General features: G+C 45.6%; 1 protein-coding gene across 1 annotated transcript in view; it reads right to left on the bottom strand.

Annotated features, from left to right (window-relative positions):
- ARID5B (AT-rich interaction domain 5B) overlaps positions 1-9,812 on the bottom strand; it is a 119,070-nt gene extending 109,258 nt beyond the window's left edge. Inside the window, exons 1-2 of the mRNA XM_042863137.1 lie at positions 9,731-9,812; positions 9,332-9,481 (exon numbers count right to left, since the gene is read on the bottom strand). Of these exons, the coding sequence (XP_042719071.1) occupies positions 9,332-9,481; positions 9,731-9,812 (232 nt within the window). The remainder of the gene's footprint in view (positions 1-9,331; positions 9,482-9,730) is intronic.
- Between the last annotated feature and the right edge of the window lie 6,725 nt (positions 9,813-16,537).

The following is a 16,537-nucleotide window of genomic DNA, read 5'->3' as shown; positions in this document are numbered from 1 at the left end:
GGCGGTTATATAAACACCCGCGCGGTGATGCTCCCGCGCCGGGAGGGGACGCGGCAAAAATCGGGGAACATCGCGGGGGATTCGGGGCCGCCCCGGCCTCAACGCTGCGAAAAGCCGAGGGGACGGGAGGAGGGGGGGGGGGGGGAGCAATACACAAACAAATAAATAAATAAATAAATGGGGTGAATAAATGAATGGGTAAATAAATAAATAAATAATCCAGTGCCCCGTAATGACGGCAGCGGTGACGTCAGCACCGCGCGGGGCAGCAACAAGTGCGGGGCGGGGCGGCACCGCGGGGCCACACGGGTGTGCGGTGCGGGACCCGCGGGGCGCCGATGCGGTGGGCACGCGCGGGCTTCTATTTGTTCATTTGCGCTGTCTCTGGGGGTAGGGCCGCTCCTTCCCACAGCACGCACGCAAGCGGCAGTTTCCATCTCGCACCCCAATCCCTCCGCTCCTGCCCCAGACCGCGGCTGACAGCCACGCGCCGGCACGTTGCGGTGCTACCGAGGCGGTCGCACACTGCGGGGCGGCACCGCCTCCCTCACCGCTCTGCCATCGGCTCTACGCGAGTTTCGCCCCTCCCCGAGCCGAAATAAACTAAATCCTCGCCTTGTTTATAGCAGAAGTTGAAATTCCGCATATAATCAAAAGTTGGATTTTGTCCTGCGGGTGCTGGGTAACTTCATATGCATATTTTGTAACTTTTCTCCAGCCAAAAGAAACGTGCAAAATGCCGTCATGTTTCTGTGCTCCCCTTGGAACATACCTTGTGCTGAAGCTCCTCATGAGGGCTGTTTTCAGTGGGGAGAGGGAAGAAGGCACCCGGTGTGCAGGGTCAGTGAGCAGCCGTAATGCTGCACCCATGGCAGCACATCATGGGTTACAGAGAAAACGGGATCGGGATCAGACAGAGCGGAGGCTGGAAATGAATACATAAAAACCAAAATAAGACTGCTCCTAATCAACAAAGCCGAATCCCAAAGCATTTAAAGCATCAGTTCATTAAATAACTTCGTTTTCGTGCCTTACAATTAAAAATACTTGTGGCTAAGAATGTTGGGAGACGTGAAGCAATTTGAACCAAAGTCTTCTAAACCCGTTTTCATACTTGGAACGGAACCCAACTGTGATCCAGTCTCAAACCTCATGTTTGCATGCACAGGGGCCAGGGCAGGCAGCAGCATTTGCTGTATTCCAGCTTGGTGTTTGCCACTCGGGGCTCTCCCTGCTGGGCTCTGCAGCGGCTGTGGGCACTGTGGGCAGTGGGGGCTGCTCAGGGCCAGCTCTGCACAGAGCAGGGCTGGGGTGGCTGGGGCAGTGCGTGCCCGGCTGCTGGCCGAGATGCACCTCTCAGATGTTGTTAATTGAGTCTGATGAATTTGGCTCCGGAGGGACCTATTACAGCAAGAATACAAGTGACATCAGAGCCGTAACTCATACGAATCAAGTCCCTGAATTACATCTGAAGGCAATATGAAAATGCACGTGGGACTGCAAACGGTGTCAAATAACTCTGTTGTACCTTATTAATACCACCGAGCTAACAGAAACAGCCATGTTATCACCCTAATGACATTACACATGTGTAATGCACACACACACAAGCGGGCTGCGTCACCACAATGCCATCACTCTGCTTGCAGCCTGAGAAGCGTGGTGACAGAGCACTCTCTCAGGTCTGATGGACCCTGGCTTGTGGCAGCCTTCTGCCCGTAATGGAGGCAGAGCTGGGCCGCAGAGCCCCATGGCTGGACACCTCGTTGCCCATCCCGGTTGCCCCTCCTCACTGTGGTCCTGCAGCAAGGCACCAGTCCATCCGCCTGCAAAGTTGCCTTTATCCTGAGCAGCATCTCTCCAATGGAAATGGTCCTCCGTGCAACCCAACTGGTTATTTTTTAATCGTAAAGCTCGGAAAGGAATCTTGTGTGCGAGGGCTTCAGATGTGCTGTGCTTTATAATGCTGCACGGGTCATGCACACACATCCCACATCCATCTCCTGTCAGATCATTTACCTCGGCTGCTTTCAGTTAGAACAGCCTATACACACACACATCCTCACATGGGTGAGCTGCTGTTGTAAATACTGTCCAGAGAATGCCAGCCTGTGTTTGCCCACGGTAGCCCAAGCAAGTTGTGGCTCTCAGTGTGCCAGACCTACATCGATCTCAATACGTGACTGACCTCCTTCCACTCAGCATGCCTCAGCCAGCACGGCATGTCTTCTGCCTTTGGTTTTAATGAACTGTCACTCCAAAGAGGATGGGTGGCCGCCAGTGCTTGGGGAGCTGGGCAGGGAGACCACAGCCCAACCAGGTGAGGGATACCCTGGGCTCACATCTGTTACTTCCAGGACATCTTTGCTTTGCCCAGTGCCCAGCAGCCCCGCGGATAACACGCTTGATTATTCAACCATGGCTTCCAAAGAGTGCAGCTATCTGCCATACCACAGTCTTTACCTCACCTCCAGCTCCTCCCTTCTCTGCTCAAGTGAGCCCTGCATGCGTTGTTGAAGTACAAGCATCCCCGAGGTCTAACTGTGGTGGATCCAGGCCTCTGGGGATGAGATCTTTTTTTTTTTTTCAAATCCTCTTGAGAAACAGATGCTTTGGCTCATCTTCATTATACCTACTCTGATTTATTTTAATTGCTCTGGGTATCCGGAATACTACGATTGCATAATCTCATGCATATGCCTTTAAAAGGAAGCTTGGCTGTAAGACCGAGAAGGCAATGCTACGTACCAAAAAGGTACTATGCAAAATCTAACTTATTTTGGAAATCATTGGAAAGAGTTCTACTGAAAATTCACGGGAAAACGTATGCCACATTTGAGTGATGATTTTGAGAGGTGCTTTATCTAGCTTTTGGATAGAAAGGGCTCTGAAAATTGCATTCCTCCAAAATGTTCTGTCCTCCATGCCCAGAATGGAAGTGCAGTGGGTGGTAGCGATGCACAATGGTGTTATGGCCCTGGGGGCAGCTGCAGAGCACTGTCACAGGACTGCACAGAGTTACCTGAGTGCCACCTCCTTCTGATCTGATGCCATTTCATGAAACACAAATTTTGTCTGCTTGTAAAAAAAGCCTGCACAGGCTTTCTTGCAATTAAGAAAAAAAATAAGGTACTTAATAGTTCGAACTATAGGAAAAAGAGTTTGTTTTGAAGTCATGTCAGTATGCATTATCTGTTTTAATGCATTGCTTTTCTGGAGAGAGATCCATATCTTACAGCTTTCTCTTTCTGCATGTTTTTTAAGTATCTCTCTTTGAACAAATTAATGCCTGCCGTAAATACTGTCCCTGAAGCCAGTGGGGGAGAACTATGAAAGAATTTAACCAAAAATTTGGGAAAAAAGAAACAAAGACAAAAAATACCTTTGGCATATTGATATGCTTTCCTGTCTTACAGGGAAAGGAAATGCCATGGATTTGGTAGGCTACCTACGCTGTATTCGTTATTCAAAACCATGAGCTGAGGTTTTATCTTGCAGGAAATACATTAGATCCATCCCCAACAGCCCTGCTGTCCACAGAGAAATGTATCTGTGTGACCCGTGCCTCTGGATGTGCAAGAGGTACCATAGGGGTGTTCAACTAAATGGGCTTTGCACAACACTGAGATAAGTAAGCCCAATAAATTTCACTGGTGAAGGAGGATATCCCTAATCATATCTTATCTTTTCTGGTCTTTAAGGGGAACCATGAGCACGTTTCCCTTCATTTCACTTATATCATTTGTGTGGGATCAAACTGGATTCACGTTTATTGAAAAGGACAGACCCAGAACTGTAGCCAACACTACCACAAATACAGGTGCTTTGAAAAGGGACATGTAGGATATCCATGCTAACATTGCTAGTTTTTCCAGAACAACCAAGTTTATTAATCCCCTTGCAGCAAATCCAGTGCATTCTTAGTGGACCTGTGGCTGCTTTGCACAGCTGGGTCATGGGGAGCTTGAGGAGCCCAAAGCTGCTGTCCTTGCAGCGTGCAGCACAGAGCTCTGAACTGTGGGCTCTGACCTATGCTTGGGCTTCTGAGCCCCTGCTGTTGGACTCCTCAGAAACCATCACAAGCAGCAATAAGATGTGTTGTGAACGGCAGCAACACCACCATTTAAAGGCTACACCTTTTAAACACCCACAAATTTACTTCAGGTTCAGAGGCTGTAATGAGATTCTAGTAGGGAGAACGAGCCCACAGAGACTATCAGGAATATTAATGTTATCACAGAAGTTTATTAGTGCCTGCACATCTAGAAGTGCGTAAGGAAGCCCTTTGGGTTTTGTTGCACTATCAGCAATTATCATGAAAAAAAAAAAAAGATTTTCCTGCTCCTCCCTCTGATTTGGATTTGCAAATGAGGCTCCGAGATTTAAGTTTGTGAAGTGTTTTGGTACATCAGTGGAGCAGATGCTTTCCCTGTTGTCTTCTGTACCATTTCTCAAACAAGAGCTGGGGGCTTCTCCTCTCCTCACTTCTCATAAATGTGCCACTTCTAGCTCTGCTCCAGGTGCCTCATGCTTGGGAAGTCTGTAGGTGCTTCTGTCATTGCACAGAATTACAGTAACCCTTCAGAGGTGGGTTCACACACCAGGTTCTTTCACCGCTTCCAAAGCAGCCAGAGCCCTTTGCTTTGCTCTCTTTTGTTCCTGCTTGCCTTTCTGCTGGTGGAAGGTATTGCCACTGCTTGATTTACAGTGGGAGCAATGCAGTCCTGTTGTTTATTCAGATGCCAAGAAGAAATCAGCAATCAGTTTCATAAGGAAAAAGCCAACAAGATGTGAGCACAGGCTCAGGAAATGTGCCCCTGACACACCAGAAATCCTTCCTGTCCCTTCTCTTCTTTTCCTTTTTTATGGGTTAAGGGCTATAAAATCTTGTGCCTGTTATCTGTGCTGAGATCTAATGCCTTGATCAGCCTTTCTGAAAGGTTTGCTTTTCTTTAAGCTCTTCATTTGTTTAAAGGGGGGGAAAAAAGTCACAGTCATACTGACTGGGGGGATTGGAACCTCTAAGCAAAACTTTTGGTGCTGTGCTGAGCCAGTGGTGCTGCAGAACTGATAGGCTCGGTGCTGGAGGCTTGGGATGAGGAACATGCCCAGAGGGACATCCATTTCACCTGCAAATGTGGTGCAGGAGGCCTGGCAAAGATGAACCAGGCTTTTATAATTCTGTGATTTTCTGACTTCAGAAGGAACCCATCCATTCTTAGTTCCAATGGAGCAGCAGCTTGGGTGCAAAATTTCACCTCTATTTACATTTTGAAAGAAAATATTGAATGCATGCTTGCTCTCAGAATGACCCAACCTGGGATGAGGACTCCGCAGTGGCCGGCCGTGCCCAGGGGAGGAAGGCCCTGCCTTTAGGAAGCAGCAGCAGCAGCTTCCACTCATTCTCACAGGCAGTAGAGGTGCTCCTCTGCTGGGCACCTCGCCCAAAGCCACGCTGCACTCTCCACCAGGCAGCTCACTCCTTCATCACAGCAGTGCCATGAGCATCTCCCCTGACACAAGCCCATCAAGAGATCTCTCCCTACTACCGGGCAAGGCCTCAATTCGGTCTTGGTTAAACTCCTGCTGCTCGGTGTGCTTTCAAAAGTGGGGTGTATTGCTGATGAGGAGCTCTTGGCTGTTACATTTAATTAAGGATTCTGCTGAAAGTTCTGCTTAAAATAACAAAGCTCGCTGTTCAGAAAAGCATAGGTGATTCCCCCAGAGGTCTGGCCAGCATTCCTCCTCCTATTGTATAACATTATTGATTAATCAAAACTAATGCTCACAGCTGTTGCCTGATGGATGATGGTCTTCGGTGTTTGCCTGCATATAATTATTTACTACTGTATTGATGTTATTTATTTCTTCATTAAGTATTGTTGGCTGTTTAATTATGTGAAACACAACAGCAAGTGTCACTGCTAAAAGCCATGGGAAGGACTGCCCAGAGCCGAAATCTTTTGACCACAAGCTGTAAAAATGAATTTGAAGATAAAAATTCTTCAGCCAACATTTTGAGTGAAGACCACCAAACCGCAAATGCGCTACATGCAATCTGGAGACCAGTGCCAGCGTGCCATGTTCAGAGAGATTTGCAATGCTGATTTGATTGCACGTGGTAATCAAATTGCCTTTCAGAGCTGTGTGTTTTGGTAACTCCCAAAACACACAGGAAAGGTCCCTGTCTATTATTCTTGGTAGCTGCATATTTGAAATAAATCAAGAGGAAACTGATTTCCAAGATCTTATACCTGAGCGGTGCCTAACAAAGTGCCTTCCAAAACACAAATTCTGTGCCAAGTTCTGAGGACCTCCCAGGCTACATGTGGCTCTGCCCAGCACCCCTGGTGGAAATCTGGGGACACCCTCAGAGCTCCCCCCATGGTGCTACTTTTGCCCCCTCGCTCTCCATGAGGGATGCAGGCCCCTATGCTGTTGCCCCAGCATTCCCTCTCCCCTTCCCTCTCAAAAGCACCAGGCAGGTCTCTGCCCAGCCCCTCTGAATCAGGAAGCCAACATCTAATTCTTGGGTCCATGTGAGACGAGATGTGCTGAGGATTACTTAGTGCATGACATAAGGCCAACCTGGAACTACTTTTATTTGCCAAGACCAACCCATGAGGATGTGGGGACAAAATCAACATCTTAAATTCTCTCTGGAAACCAAGAGGCAGTCAAGACAAAGCAGATTTAAGACACACGATGGCTTTCAGCAATCTCTAGGTACCAACCATTTTAAAAGGCAGAAAGATGCATGACTGCAAATGTGCTATTAAAGTACATGGATCTTCTCAGTCTATGAACAAACAGAAGGACTCATGAATCCCACTATAGCTCACAAATCATTAACACACCTACAACATATCCAAAGTCACCTCTGTATCTCCTTAGCCACAAAATAAAAATTCCAGGCAGCCCTCAGCAGGCCCTTTCTCCAGGGCAGGAGGACACATAGCTCTGGCAGCCTTGGTTGGCTATCAGTATGTGTTATTTGGTACCTACTACTCCAGATGTTTCCATACAGACTCCTATATACTCTTTCTTTCTTCCGAGGTAGTGCACTGAATTTAATGAGGTCTTAGCTACCACTTTATGAAATGTACACAGAATGGCCAGTTGCCAAATCTCTAACCTCCCTGCAGTCTTCTCCTAACACACTGGCCATTTTCTCTCCAGGGGCCCAGAAGAGGACTAGACTTATGCCTGGCACAGTCATGTCACTTGCACCTGGTCCAATGCACCTCAAACCCAGAGCATGACTCAAGTTTGCTCTGGAGATGAGATTCTCTCCAAACTCTCAATACACAGTGTACACTCACCTCTTACTTTAGACGCATCTGGGAAATACCCCATGCTCTCAGGTAGTGTCTCCAAGGGGGAAGAAGCACACCTGCAGTACCACGTTCAAAAGTGCCAGGTGTATGGCCATGCTCAGCTGCACTGTATGGACACTGAAATCGAAGTAAAACAACAGCAGAATCAGGCAGTGCCTGTCAACTAGCAGACATCTTTGTGGCTAGATGCTCTGGCCTCATACTGTAGGTCACTAAAAAAAAACCAACCAACTATCCCATTGGATTACTTCCTGCTATCTTCTGCCTCTATTCCCTTTTTTGTTGTTTTTGTGGCATCGTGAGTACCACAACGGTGGTTCTAAGAGATAGCATAGGCTTAATGACAGAAGAGAAAATGCAATAGGAAGGCGCTGGGAGCAGAAAATACGAGAAAAATAATAAACAGAAGGAGGATAAAAAAAGAAACACAATGGGCCCAGGGAATTTGGTCTCCACTTCCCTCCTTGTTTCCTATCCAATCTCCACGTTTTCATGCATTTCCTCTTCCTAGAGCCAGCTCTTCCTCCTGTGTTTTCAAATGTCACAATCTTTCCTGTATCCATTATGCCCGCATTGCATAGGGCACCATGGGCAGCTTTCCAGCAGAGATGCACAGAATGATGGGGAGCACAGCTAGGATTTTCAAAAGAAAGTAAGGAAATCCTTATGGAGAACTTGGTGAGAATTTGGCACTTGGCACTCTTTTCCTCCTTTGAAAGTCCCACCCTACAGGAACAATCTAAACAAATGTATGCCCCAATGCTGATAAATCCATTTGGAAAGATATCAAAGAAAAGCTTGCTAGGTTTGGAGACCTTTGAAGAAAGGGAAATATCCTGCCAATCTGATGCTGAGATCTATCTCATTCCACCATGTGTTCCAAATCATCAGAGCCCTCCATGGCTCCCCTTCTTCCTCGGGGCGTGGAGGGCAGCATGTTGCCTTGCTGAATAAAGGAATTTGGAGGCCAGGAGGACAGCATTATTTGAGGAAAATTCAAGTGAAAAATTACTTGACCATGGAAGTTGTTACTGTGCCTAAAAATATCTCAGTGACTCAGATTACGGAAAACGGCAAAGCTATAGAGAAAAACCATAGCCTCTTCTCAGCAGTCAGCTGGCTTCATTCACCAGCCTGGCATCTCTTCCCCTTATGGTTTTAATATCATAAGAGAGTTTTTTGCGTTGGGTTTCTTTTTTTTTAAGTCTACAGTAAGTTAATGTTTAATGGATCGCCACGTACTGTTCTTGGTGTTTACATGTTCTCTAACTAACCAAATTTGTAGAGCAAATTAAAAGTCTGTAAGACCAGGACAAGCAAATTCCCGATATTTGTTGCTCAGAAACTATCTCCTCGTTCAGTCCTGCATGCCGCCAAAATAAAAGGCTTCAATTACATTTTCACCTTCCCCAGCAATATCAACATCTCTCACAGTTGCTTGCCAGGGCTGTTGCTCCTTAGCCTGCAACCGTTACGGCTTTGTGCACATATGCTTCCTGTGAATGTGCAACCTTGCAAAGTACCATGGTCCCAGTGTTTGCAGTGTAACCTATTAAACCAGGCTGGCTCAGGACCAGGAGTGCTGGAGAAGCATGGGAGAAGGAAAGGTGGAGACTACAGTGTTGCTGATGCTTTTTTTTACATGAATGAGATATGTAGGTGTGGCCCGGTCCTGTCACTGAGCAAAATATAAATAGCAAATGGCCTCTGAGTGCACCATTGCCAGCCCTACACAATAGGTAACTGTTGTGGTCCCTCCAGAGGCTGTTACCATGGGGGCCCATGGTCCATCGCTCTACAGGTGCAGGGACCTCTCCTTTTCTCCCAGCACAGGTGATGCCCAGGCTCTTGCCCTTGCTTTCCCCAAGGACCTCCCCACAAATAGCTGAGAAGGAAGCCACCAAATTATTCAAAAACCTGTGGCCCTGATGGGAAAGTGAGGGAGCCTGGGTATACTGCCTTCCCCATGCACACACTTAATATCTACCACTCACTTTGCATGATGTCTTGGGCCTGTTTCTCACATCTCTGAGATGTTGGTGGCGATGTGAGCTGCAGCTTGTTTCCAGGCTGTGGGAACGCCCCACTACTGCTGCATAGGGCACCTCCAATATCAGCAGGTGCTGCAACAAGCACTGCAGGATCTGGAGAAACCAACACAGAAAAGGAATGATGCTCATGTTACTGACGGTAAAATTCCCACTGGCTCTGACAGGGCCAGGCCCAGGCCCTTGTGTTTTCCCAGGCTCATGAGGATTTTACATTCTGAATTTCAAATGATAGTTTATTTCTGGCTGACCTGTTTGGCTTGAACTGTTCTGTGTTTTTGACTGTTGGACTTATTTTTAATCTACAGTATTAGTACACAAATGTAATCAAGAACAAAATGTTACCGATGTGGAGTTTTGTTCCTACCCGCTCCGATGAGCTGAGCACTTTAAGTTCCCCAAACCTATAGGAATCTGCCTGCGCCATCTGACTCCCTTCAGAGCAGCACTACGTTCCTTGTGCTGCAAATATACAAAGGGGAGGAAGAGGCAAACATGATGTGCATCGGCCACAACTCTTGCTTACAAGAAATGCCACAGAGTGGATTTTAACAATTAACATTCCAGATGGGTAGGCAGCTACAGAGAAAGCTCATCAATGTTTTTTTGTTTTTTTTTTTGGCCAAAGAAACTTCTCACACGCATGCATTTGAGTCATTTTTTGTCATTTGATGTCAATAGCAGGCTGTGACATTCCTCTGTGTTATGTTTTTCCTCCCTGCTATTTGAAGAACGAGATTTTATCTTTCTTCCCATCCCCCTTCCCCCACCCCATGCCTATTTTCCTAAAACCTGCCTTTCGGGTCAGCGTGCTGCAAGAGATTAATTTTACACTGCAAGAAACAGCGAGCAGGCTATTTCAGCTCTGACATCTGAGAAGTCTGTTATAATACTGCAGTTTCTCTAAATTAAATATTAGGAAAAATTAAACCCAATTGTGGTTCGTACTCCTATGGAAAATATTTCTGTTCAAAACAGCCCCTCCACGCTACACGACCAAAGTAACTACAAGCACAATAAATATGCAGCAAGTTACCAGATTATTCAGGTTTTAAGGCTTATAACTAAAAGTGGTTTAATGTTTCATGCCTAATAATAGATTGCTCCTATCACATTTCTAACCTTTATTTCTACCAGCTTTGAAGTCCAGCCATATAAAGGCTGTTTGTAGAACCACACGAAAGTTAAAGCAAATATTACTCAGAGTGATTCATACGAACAAGAATTTGCAATGAAGGCAGAGGGTTTTTTGTGTCTATATCAAAGGAAATGAAATGTTTGCAATATTTTCCAGTTGATAAATGCATTAAAACATTTTAGTTGTGTAGTACGAACATTGCTGACATAAACAGACTTTGACCTGAAACAGATTGTATTAAGCTCTGTGGGGGAGGCGGCATTAAAAAAATAAAATAAAAAAAAATATCCTAGATTTCAAAATCTGCCACAAGGTCACTGCAATCCTTAATTAGCTGAATACATTAAGAGAAGGCTGGAACACAGACTCTAAAGAGAGCAAGTGTATGTTTAATCCTCTGTTCTTTGCTTACAGATTACCCTTTCAGAATGAGTAACCTTATTTTCTTTTTAAATATCTATTTACCTTTTTGAGCTTTGCATAGCAAAGCAGGTTTGGTTTTTTTTTCCTTCTCTGTTGCAAAAGAAATTAATTTGTAGCTAGTTGCTATGCATTGGCAGGATTTCTGCATAAAGAATGTAAGCCATCTATCTTTGTATTCAAGATATAGTTAATCTGGCAGTTAAAATACTTTGGAAACATTTTGATGACTTATCTGGAAAAGTAGCTTTGCATTTTCAAAGAAAACTCAGAACTGTATTGCGAGGGGAAGATAAAAGATATATGAAGTGTTTGTTCCAAGCGATACTATTCATTTAAAGATCAGAATGTGACCCCACCCAAGCAATTATTGTGGAAAAACAAGACAAAAATCCTCATACAGCTTTCTGACACAGTCTTTATTTGGGAAACAAAATAACTATATTACGGTTATAGCCTAATGGATTGCAAGCTGTTTTATTGGAGGCAGCTGAATCCCGTTTAGCATAAAAAAGAACTCTGTTTGCTATCAAGAACACATTTACATTAATATGACTTTGACAAAGTAAAATAAAATCGCATTAAGATGATGTAAGTAGATAAGACAATGAAATCTCTGTGAGATAGTTTTGGCACACCAATTAGAGTCAAGTCCCTACAGGAAAGGAGCATATTTTTACACCGAGTATCCATGTGCTTTTAAGTTGCAGAGCAGCCAAAATTAATTCCACGCTTAAAATATTTCCAGCAAGGGAAAAAGAGTTTATTATTATCTTTATTTTTCCTTTGAAAAGGTAAAAATTCTGATAAACTGCATTTATATTTGCAATAACACAAACACGTTTTGTTCTCCGCACCAGTCTGTAATCATCTTGATTATTGCGAGGGACTTTCCAATATAGAGCAGCTGAAAACAAGGTTTTAGATTACATGGTAATTTAGGAATGCATGAAAAGCCAAGCAGTCCCCATAATGGAGCGCTGCACAAACTCCATGGCTTTTACAGCAAAACATAACATATGTTTTGTGATTCATTCAGATGATTTTTGGGGTTTTTCGGGCAGGGCTGTACCAAAGCGCACCGAGTGCTGTCCTGCATTTGGGAGCCCCGCCGCTCTGACAGCCACAGCCACCCCAACACCTGGAAGGCTCTCCTTCTGCATGGTCACTGAAAGCAGGGCGGTGATGGATGGCGATAATGCTGCGGGTTTATGACTAATCGGGCCTTGGCAGCCCCGACGTTTCCTTTGGAGCTGAATTCCCATATTCCCCTCGCAAGGTACGCACGGTGCTGCGTGGCCGCCAGTCCCAAAGGCGCTGCACCTGGCACAGCCCCGGCCCGTGTCCCCTCGGCGCTGGACGCCAGGTGTCCCCACCTCGCTGCGCTGCTGCCGCAGAGCGACCGCAACTGTCCCAGCGCTGCGTGTTCCATCGCCTCCGATCCGCCTGTTGCAGGGGTGCGTGCGCAGGGAGAACGTGTGTGCTCGCAGATATCCCTCAGCCGGGCTCGTATTTTATGTTGTCACTCGATATGCCTCAGCCGGGCGAGGCAGGACTTTGCGGAGTTTGAAATAATCCAAATTCAATCACTTTAAAGCTGCTACAATATGCAAGTCCTGGCAGCCGCTTTAAATTAATGGAACATCAGATGTGCTCTGATCCTTTCAATTTCCTTGGGCAAGGGAAATTCGGCAGCAGTGGTGGGGGAACATCAGGCTATCAGCGAAACGAATGTCAGCTTTTGTCCGCTGATAGAAAACGCAACCAGCAAAAAGAGACACCGTATTTCTTGCTCCGTAATTAAAATGTATTTCTCTGTGCAGAAGGATTATCTCAGTGTTTTGGACAAGCAAACACCGCGTGACCTGATCCATACGGACGGGCACTGCCATCAAACCAAAACACAACGTGGCTTCTTATTTGGGGCTTTACAAACACAGTCAGGTATTTTTGTCTGGGTGTAGGTATTTGTTTTCTGTGCCTGCTGGCAGGTATATCAATACAAATAGCAGAACACCGGCCGCCAAAGCCCAGTCCCAGGGCAGAGATGGGATTTTGGCAAGAGCTGGAAAAAAGAAATCTCCATGGCGAGCCCATGCAAATTGCCTTGGTTTGGGGTTTACTTTGTAAGTGCAAACATTCATCAGGTTTGTCAGAAGGGCCGCAGACCTGAGAACCTTTTGATCAAACCTTGGCTGTGTTTGGAGGAAGCCTGCGCTGGAGTATGTTTTTCAAGATGCAGTTCAGTGGCTTCGCTTTTGAAATACAAACAAGCCCAAAAATTCAAATCAGGGCTCTGAACCTTTGCACGGGTGTTCATGGAGCACGGTTTCACTGATACATAGGGCTTATCACCAGGGCTGTGTCCTGGCTGCAAGGGCACGTGCTTCATGAAGTCTCTTTTCCTGAAACAGTATGATAGCAGCTGTCAGAGTTAAATTCAGGACAAGGTATCTTTTTAATTCTGATTTTTCACTTATTTGATTTATATGAGGAGAGCCTGGCTGCTTCTGTGCTGAGCAGGGCTCGTGTTGCCAGACAGTATGTTTTAAGTTATTTTTAAAACACTGCCTTTTGAAGGCTCTTAAATCCTTTGATGTAAATGAAAATAAAATCGTAGTTTGGAATCTAACAGAGACTTTTAATCTTGATCTTAAAAGCGTGAATCATGCTACAGCACAGAGTAAAACTACTTTCCATCCTTTGCATTCACCTTCCATGCACATGCTGATATTTTGATATTTATGGGTGGCAATTAGGGATCTCAGGTAGTCCCAGGTGCCTTGTGCTAAGCTCTGTGCACAGCTACTGCTGACAGCCTATGGATGAGATTTCCTCGAGTCTTACTCATTTAAATATGACATTTCAAGCGAGCCTGATTAAAACCAAGCAGAAACAAAATGTCTCAACTTCCACGCATGTAACGTTATGGCAACAAAACTTGGAACGATTACTGTCTTGGAAGAGCAGAACTAGTGGTAAAGTAGTGGTGTTGCAATAAAAAGGCAGAAAAACTCCTGTAGCCACCATTGAAAATCCAGCCACTATCTTCTGCCAGAGCTGTGGCCAAGCCCAGAGCAGAAGCCCAGCTGAGTGGCTCCTGCAGATTAAGAGTAAGAACACATGATAAAAATGTGAGCATTTCAGCTGATCGTTCTTCAGATACTATTTGGAAAATAGCATCCCTACCTCAAGCTTCCATCAAGCAGGGTTAGCAGCTGCCGGATCGTTCATTTGGATGGATATTGGGCAGGAGCAGCAGACACCAAATCCCATTGGGTTTTCCAGTGGTCTCCAAAGCAATGTAACAGTGAAGTCATCTGGGGATGCTCTCCTCAGGCCAAAGTGCGCCCCCTAGATTCTCCCGCAAGCCAACTGCCTGAGAGCTGCAATGGTGCAGCATGGCTGATGGCAGTCAGATATGCTGGGGGCCTTCATCCCAATGGGCATTCCAAGAGCTGCAGGGAAGCTGTTCACAGCCCATGAGCACCTAGCTGTGAGCGTGGGCATGATGTGGTGGGAAAGGGTACTCAGCCCTGGAGGTTGTGCCATGGACATTGCCAGATTGCTCTTATATTCCAGAATCCTGCCATGGTTTTTGTCCCAGAAAAATAAACTATGATCAGCAATAAATGAATCCCAGTGCTGACACTTATAAGTTGCACAGTCTGCTCCTGTTCAGTGTGAAGAAAACTCACAATGCATTCTATAGGTACATCTGCCAAAAGACCGTGACAAAAATCAAGTTCATCCTACCTGTATGCACCAAGCACGCAGCTCCATGTCTAGATCCTTCTGGATTTCAAACTCTTCATGAGAGCCAGTGGAGTTTTTAGGTGAAGAATGTCAAGATTTGTCCCTAAGTAAAAAGTGCCAACTTAATAAGACAGCATGATGAAGTTCCCATTTACTGCATACAACAGTCAAGATATTCAGACTTCTTGCTCTCACTACAGTTGTAATTCAGTTTCCTCGTGCATACATAATAGTTTTATCTATTCTGAATGGGATTATCTTTAGTTCCTTAACAAGCCCATATAATTCAGCTGTCACAGTTTCCATAAGAATAGTAACTTGGAATTTCCTGCCTTTAATTTGGACTAACTCCTGTCTACAGCACTGCATTAATGATGTTTCCAATGTGTGGTGTGACTATAAAATCAACCATTATGCATGTTACATAGATATTTATAATGTTCAAGTACCACTAGTAGAGGTAACATCTCAAGTAGTGTAAGCATCCCATCTTCACAACTCCAATAGCTCCAGTTCAGCTGCCTCATCCCTATTGCAGGCTTTGCAGCTAGACTCTCCTACAAAGGCAGCAGACTCAGCCAATGTGAACTTGCCCCAAGTCTCTTCCCTGTCATGGGGACAATTCCTGTTGCTGCACTACAAGAAAATGTGGTTCTTATGACAGAAGCACCTCCTGATGCACACAGCAGCACCTCACCTGCCACAGAAGCACACTAAGGGAGTGTATGCAGTCAGGCCCATTGCACTGAGCTGTGCCCGTTCCCAGGGATTTCTACTATTACCTCTATTTTGTACAGAAACAAAACAGGACATTTAGTGGTTGAGACCCGAGGTTCCCAATTAGCGTGCTGATAGATGGCTGTTTTTACTTTTGCTTCCCTTACTCTAGGGCCATTCATTCAGGGTGCTCCATTATATTACACAGAACCACTTGCCTAAAAGCTCGCCTACGAGCTTTTTTTTTTTTGGAGTGCATTGGTTTGTTTAACCAGAAACACTACCTTTTCCTAAAACATTGCTCCACAGTTTCACCATGTTTTGTGGTATCAAATAAGACATTTGGTTCCCTGTGCTCATATTTGGCTGTTACCCTGTATTTCAGGAGACCAACAGCTTTTCAGAGAAGAGCAACTGTTCTTCAGAGAAGAGCAGGTATTATCTCTCCCTTGCCTCAGGGCTCCTCCATCACATACCCAAGGGCAAGGAGGGGCATCAGCACACAGCAGAAGGCGATGAACATTCAGGATGAGATGATCTAGTGTGAGGTGTCCCTGCCTGTAGCAGGGGATTGGAACTAGATGATCTTAAAGCTCCCTTCCAACCCAAACCATTCTATGATTCTATGATCAGCATCAGCACAGATGCAAGCAGGGCAGCATCAAACAAAGACCTACTAAATCTCCCTTTCTAGATTTTCTCCCTCTAAGGTGCAGGTGCCAAAACAGGTGTGTACGCTGAACAGTCCAGTAGCAACATATTGTTTCGTTCCCCTTCCCCTGACTCCATATCATAGAATCATTAAGTTTGGAAAAGACCTCTAAGATCATCTAGTCCAACCATCAACCCATCACCACTATGCCTACTGAACCTTAGCCTTTTCTCATGTCTAAGATCTTCTAAAATGTTGATTATTCTCAAGCTGTGCAGGTCCTAATTTGCAGGATGAGGAGAACTGGAAGTGAAAAACTAGGCTCACAGAGGACAGAATGGGTGACTTCCAGTATAGCTCCAGGGCTATGCTCCCTTGCTGGCTGCAGGCTGTCTTCCCAGGTAAAGAGAGAGCTGGAGCCAGAGCAAGAGGCTCAGGGCTATCTGGGCAGAGACAGCATAAAACCATC

The sequence above is a fragment of the Lagopus leucura genome, unplaced genomic scaffold, assembly GCF_019238085.1.
Source record: "Lagopus leucura isolate 7727_CA_CO unplaced genomic scaffold, USGS_WTPT01 Super-Scaffold_739, whole genome shotgun sequence".
Taxonomy (NCBI): Eukaryota; Metazoa; Chordata; class Aves; order Galliformes; family Phasianidae; genus Lagopus; species Lagopus leucura.
This window is presented reverse-complemented; position numbering and strand designations above follow the sequence as displayed.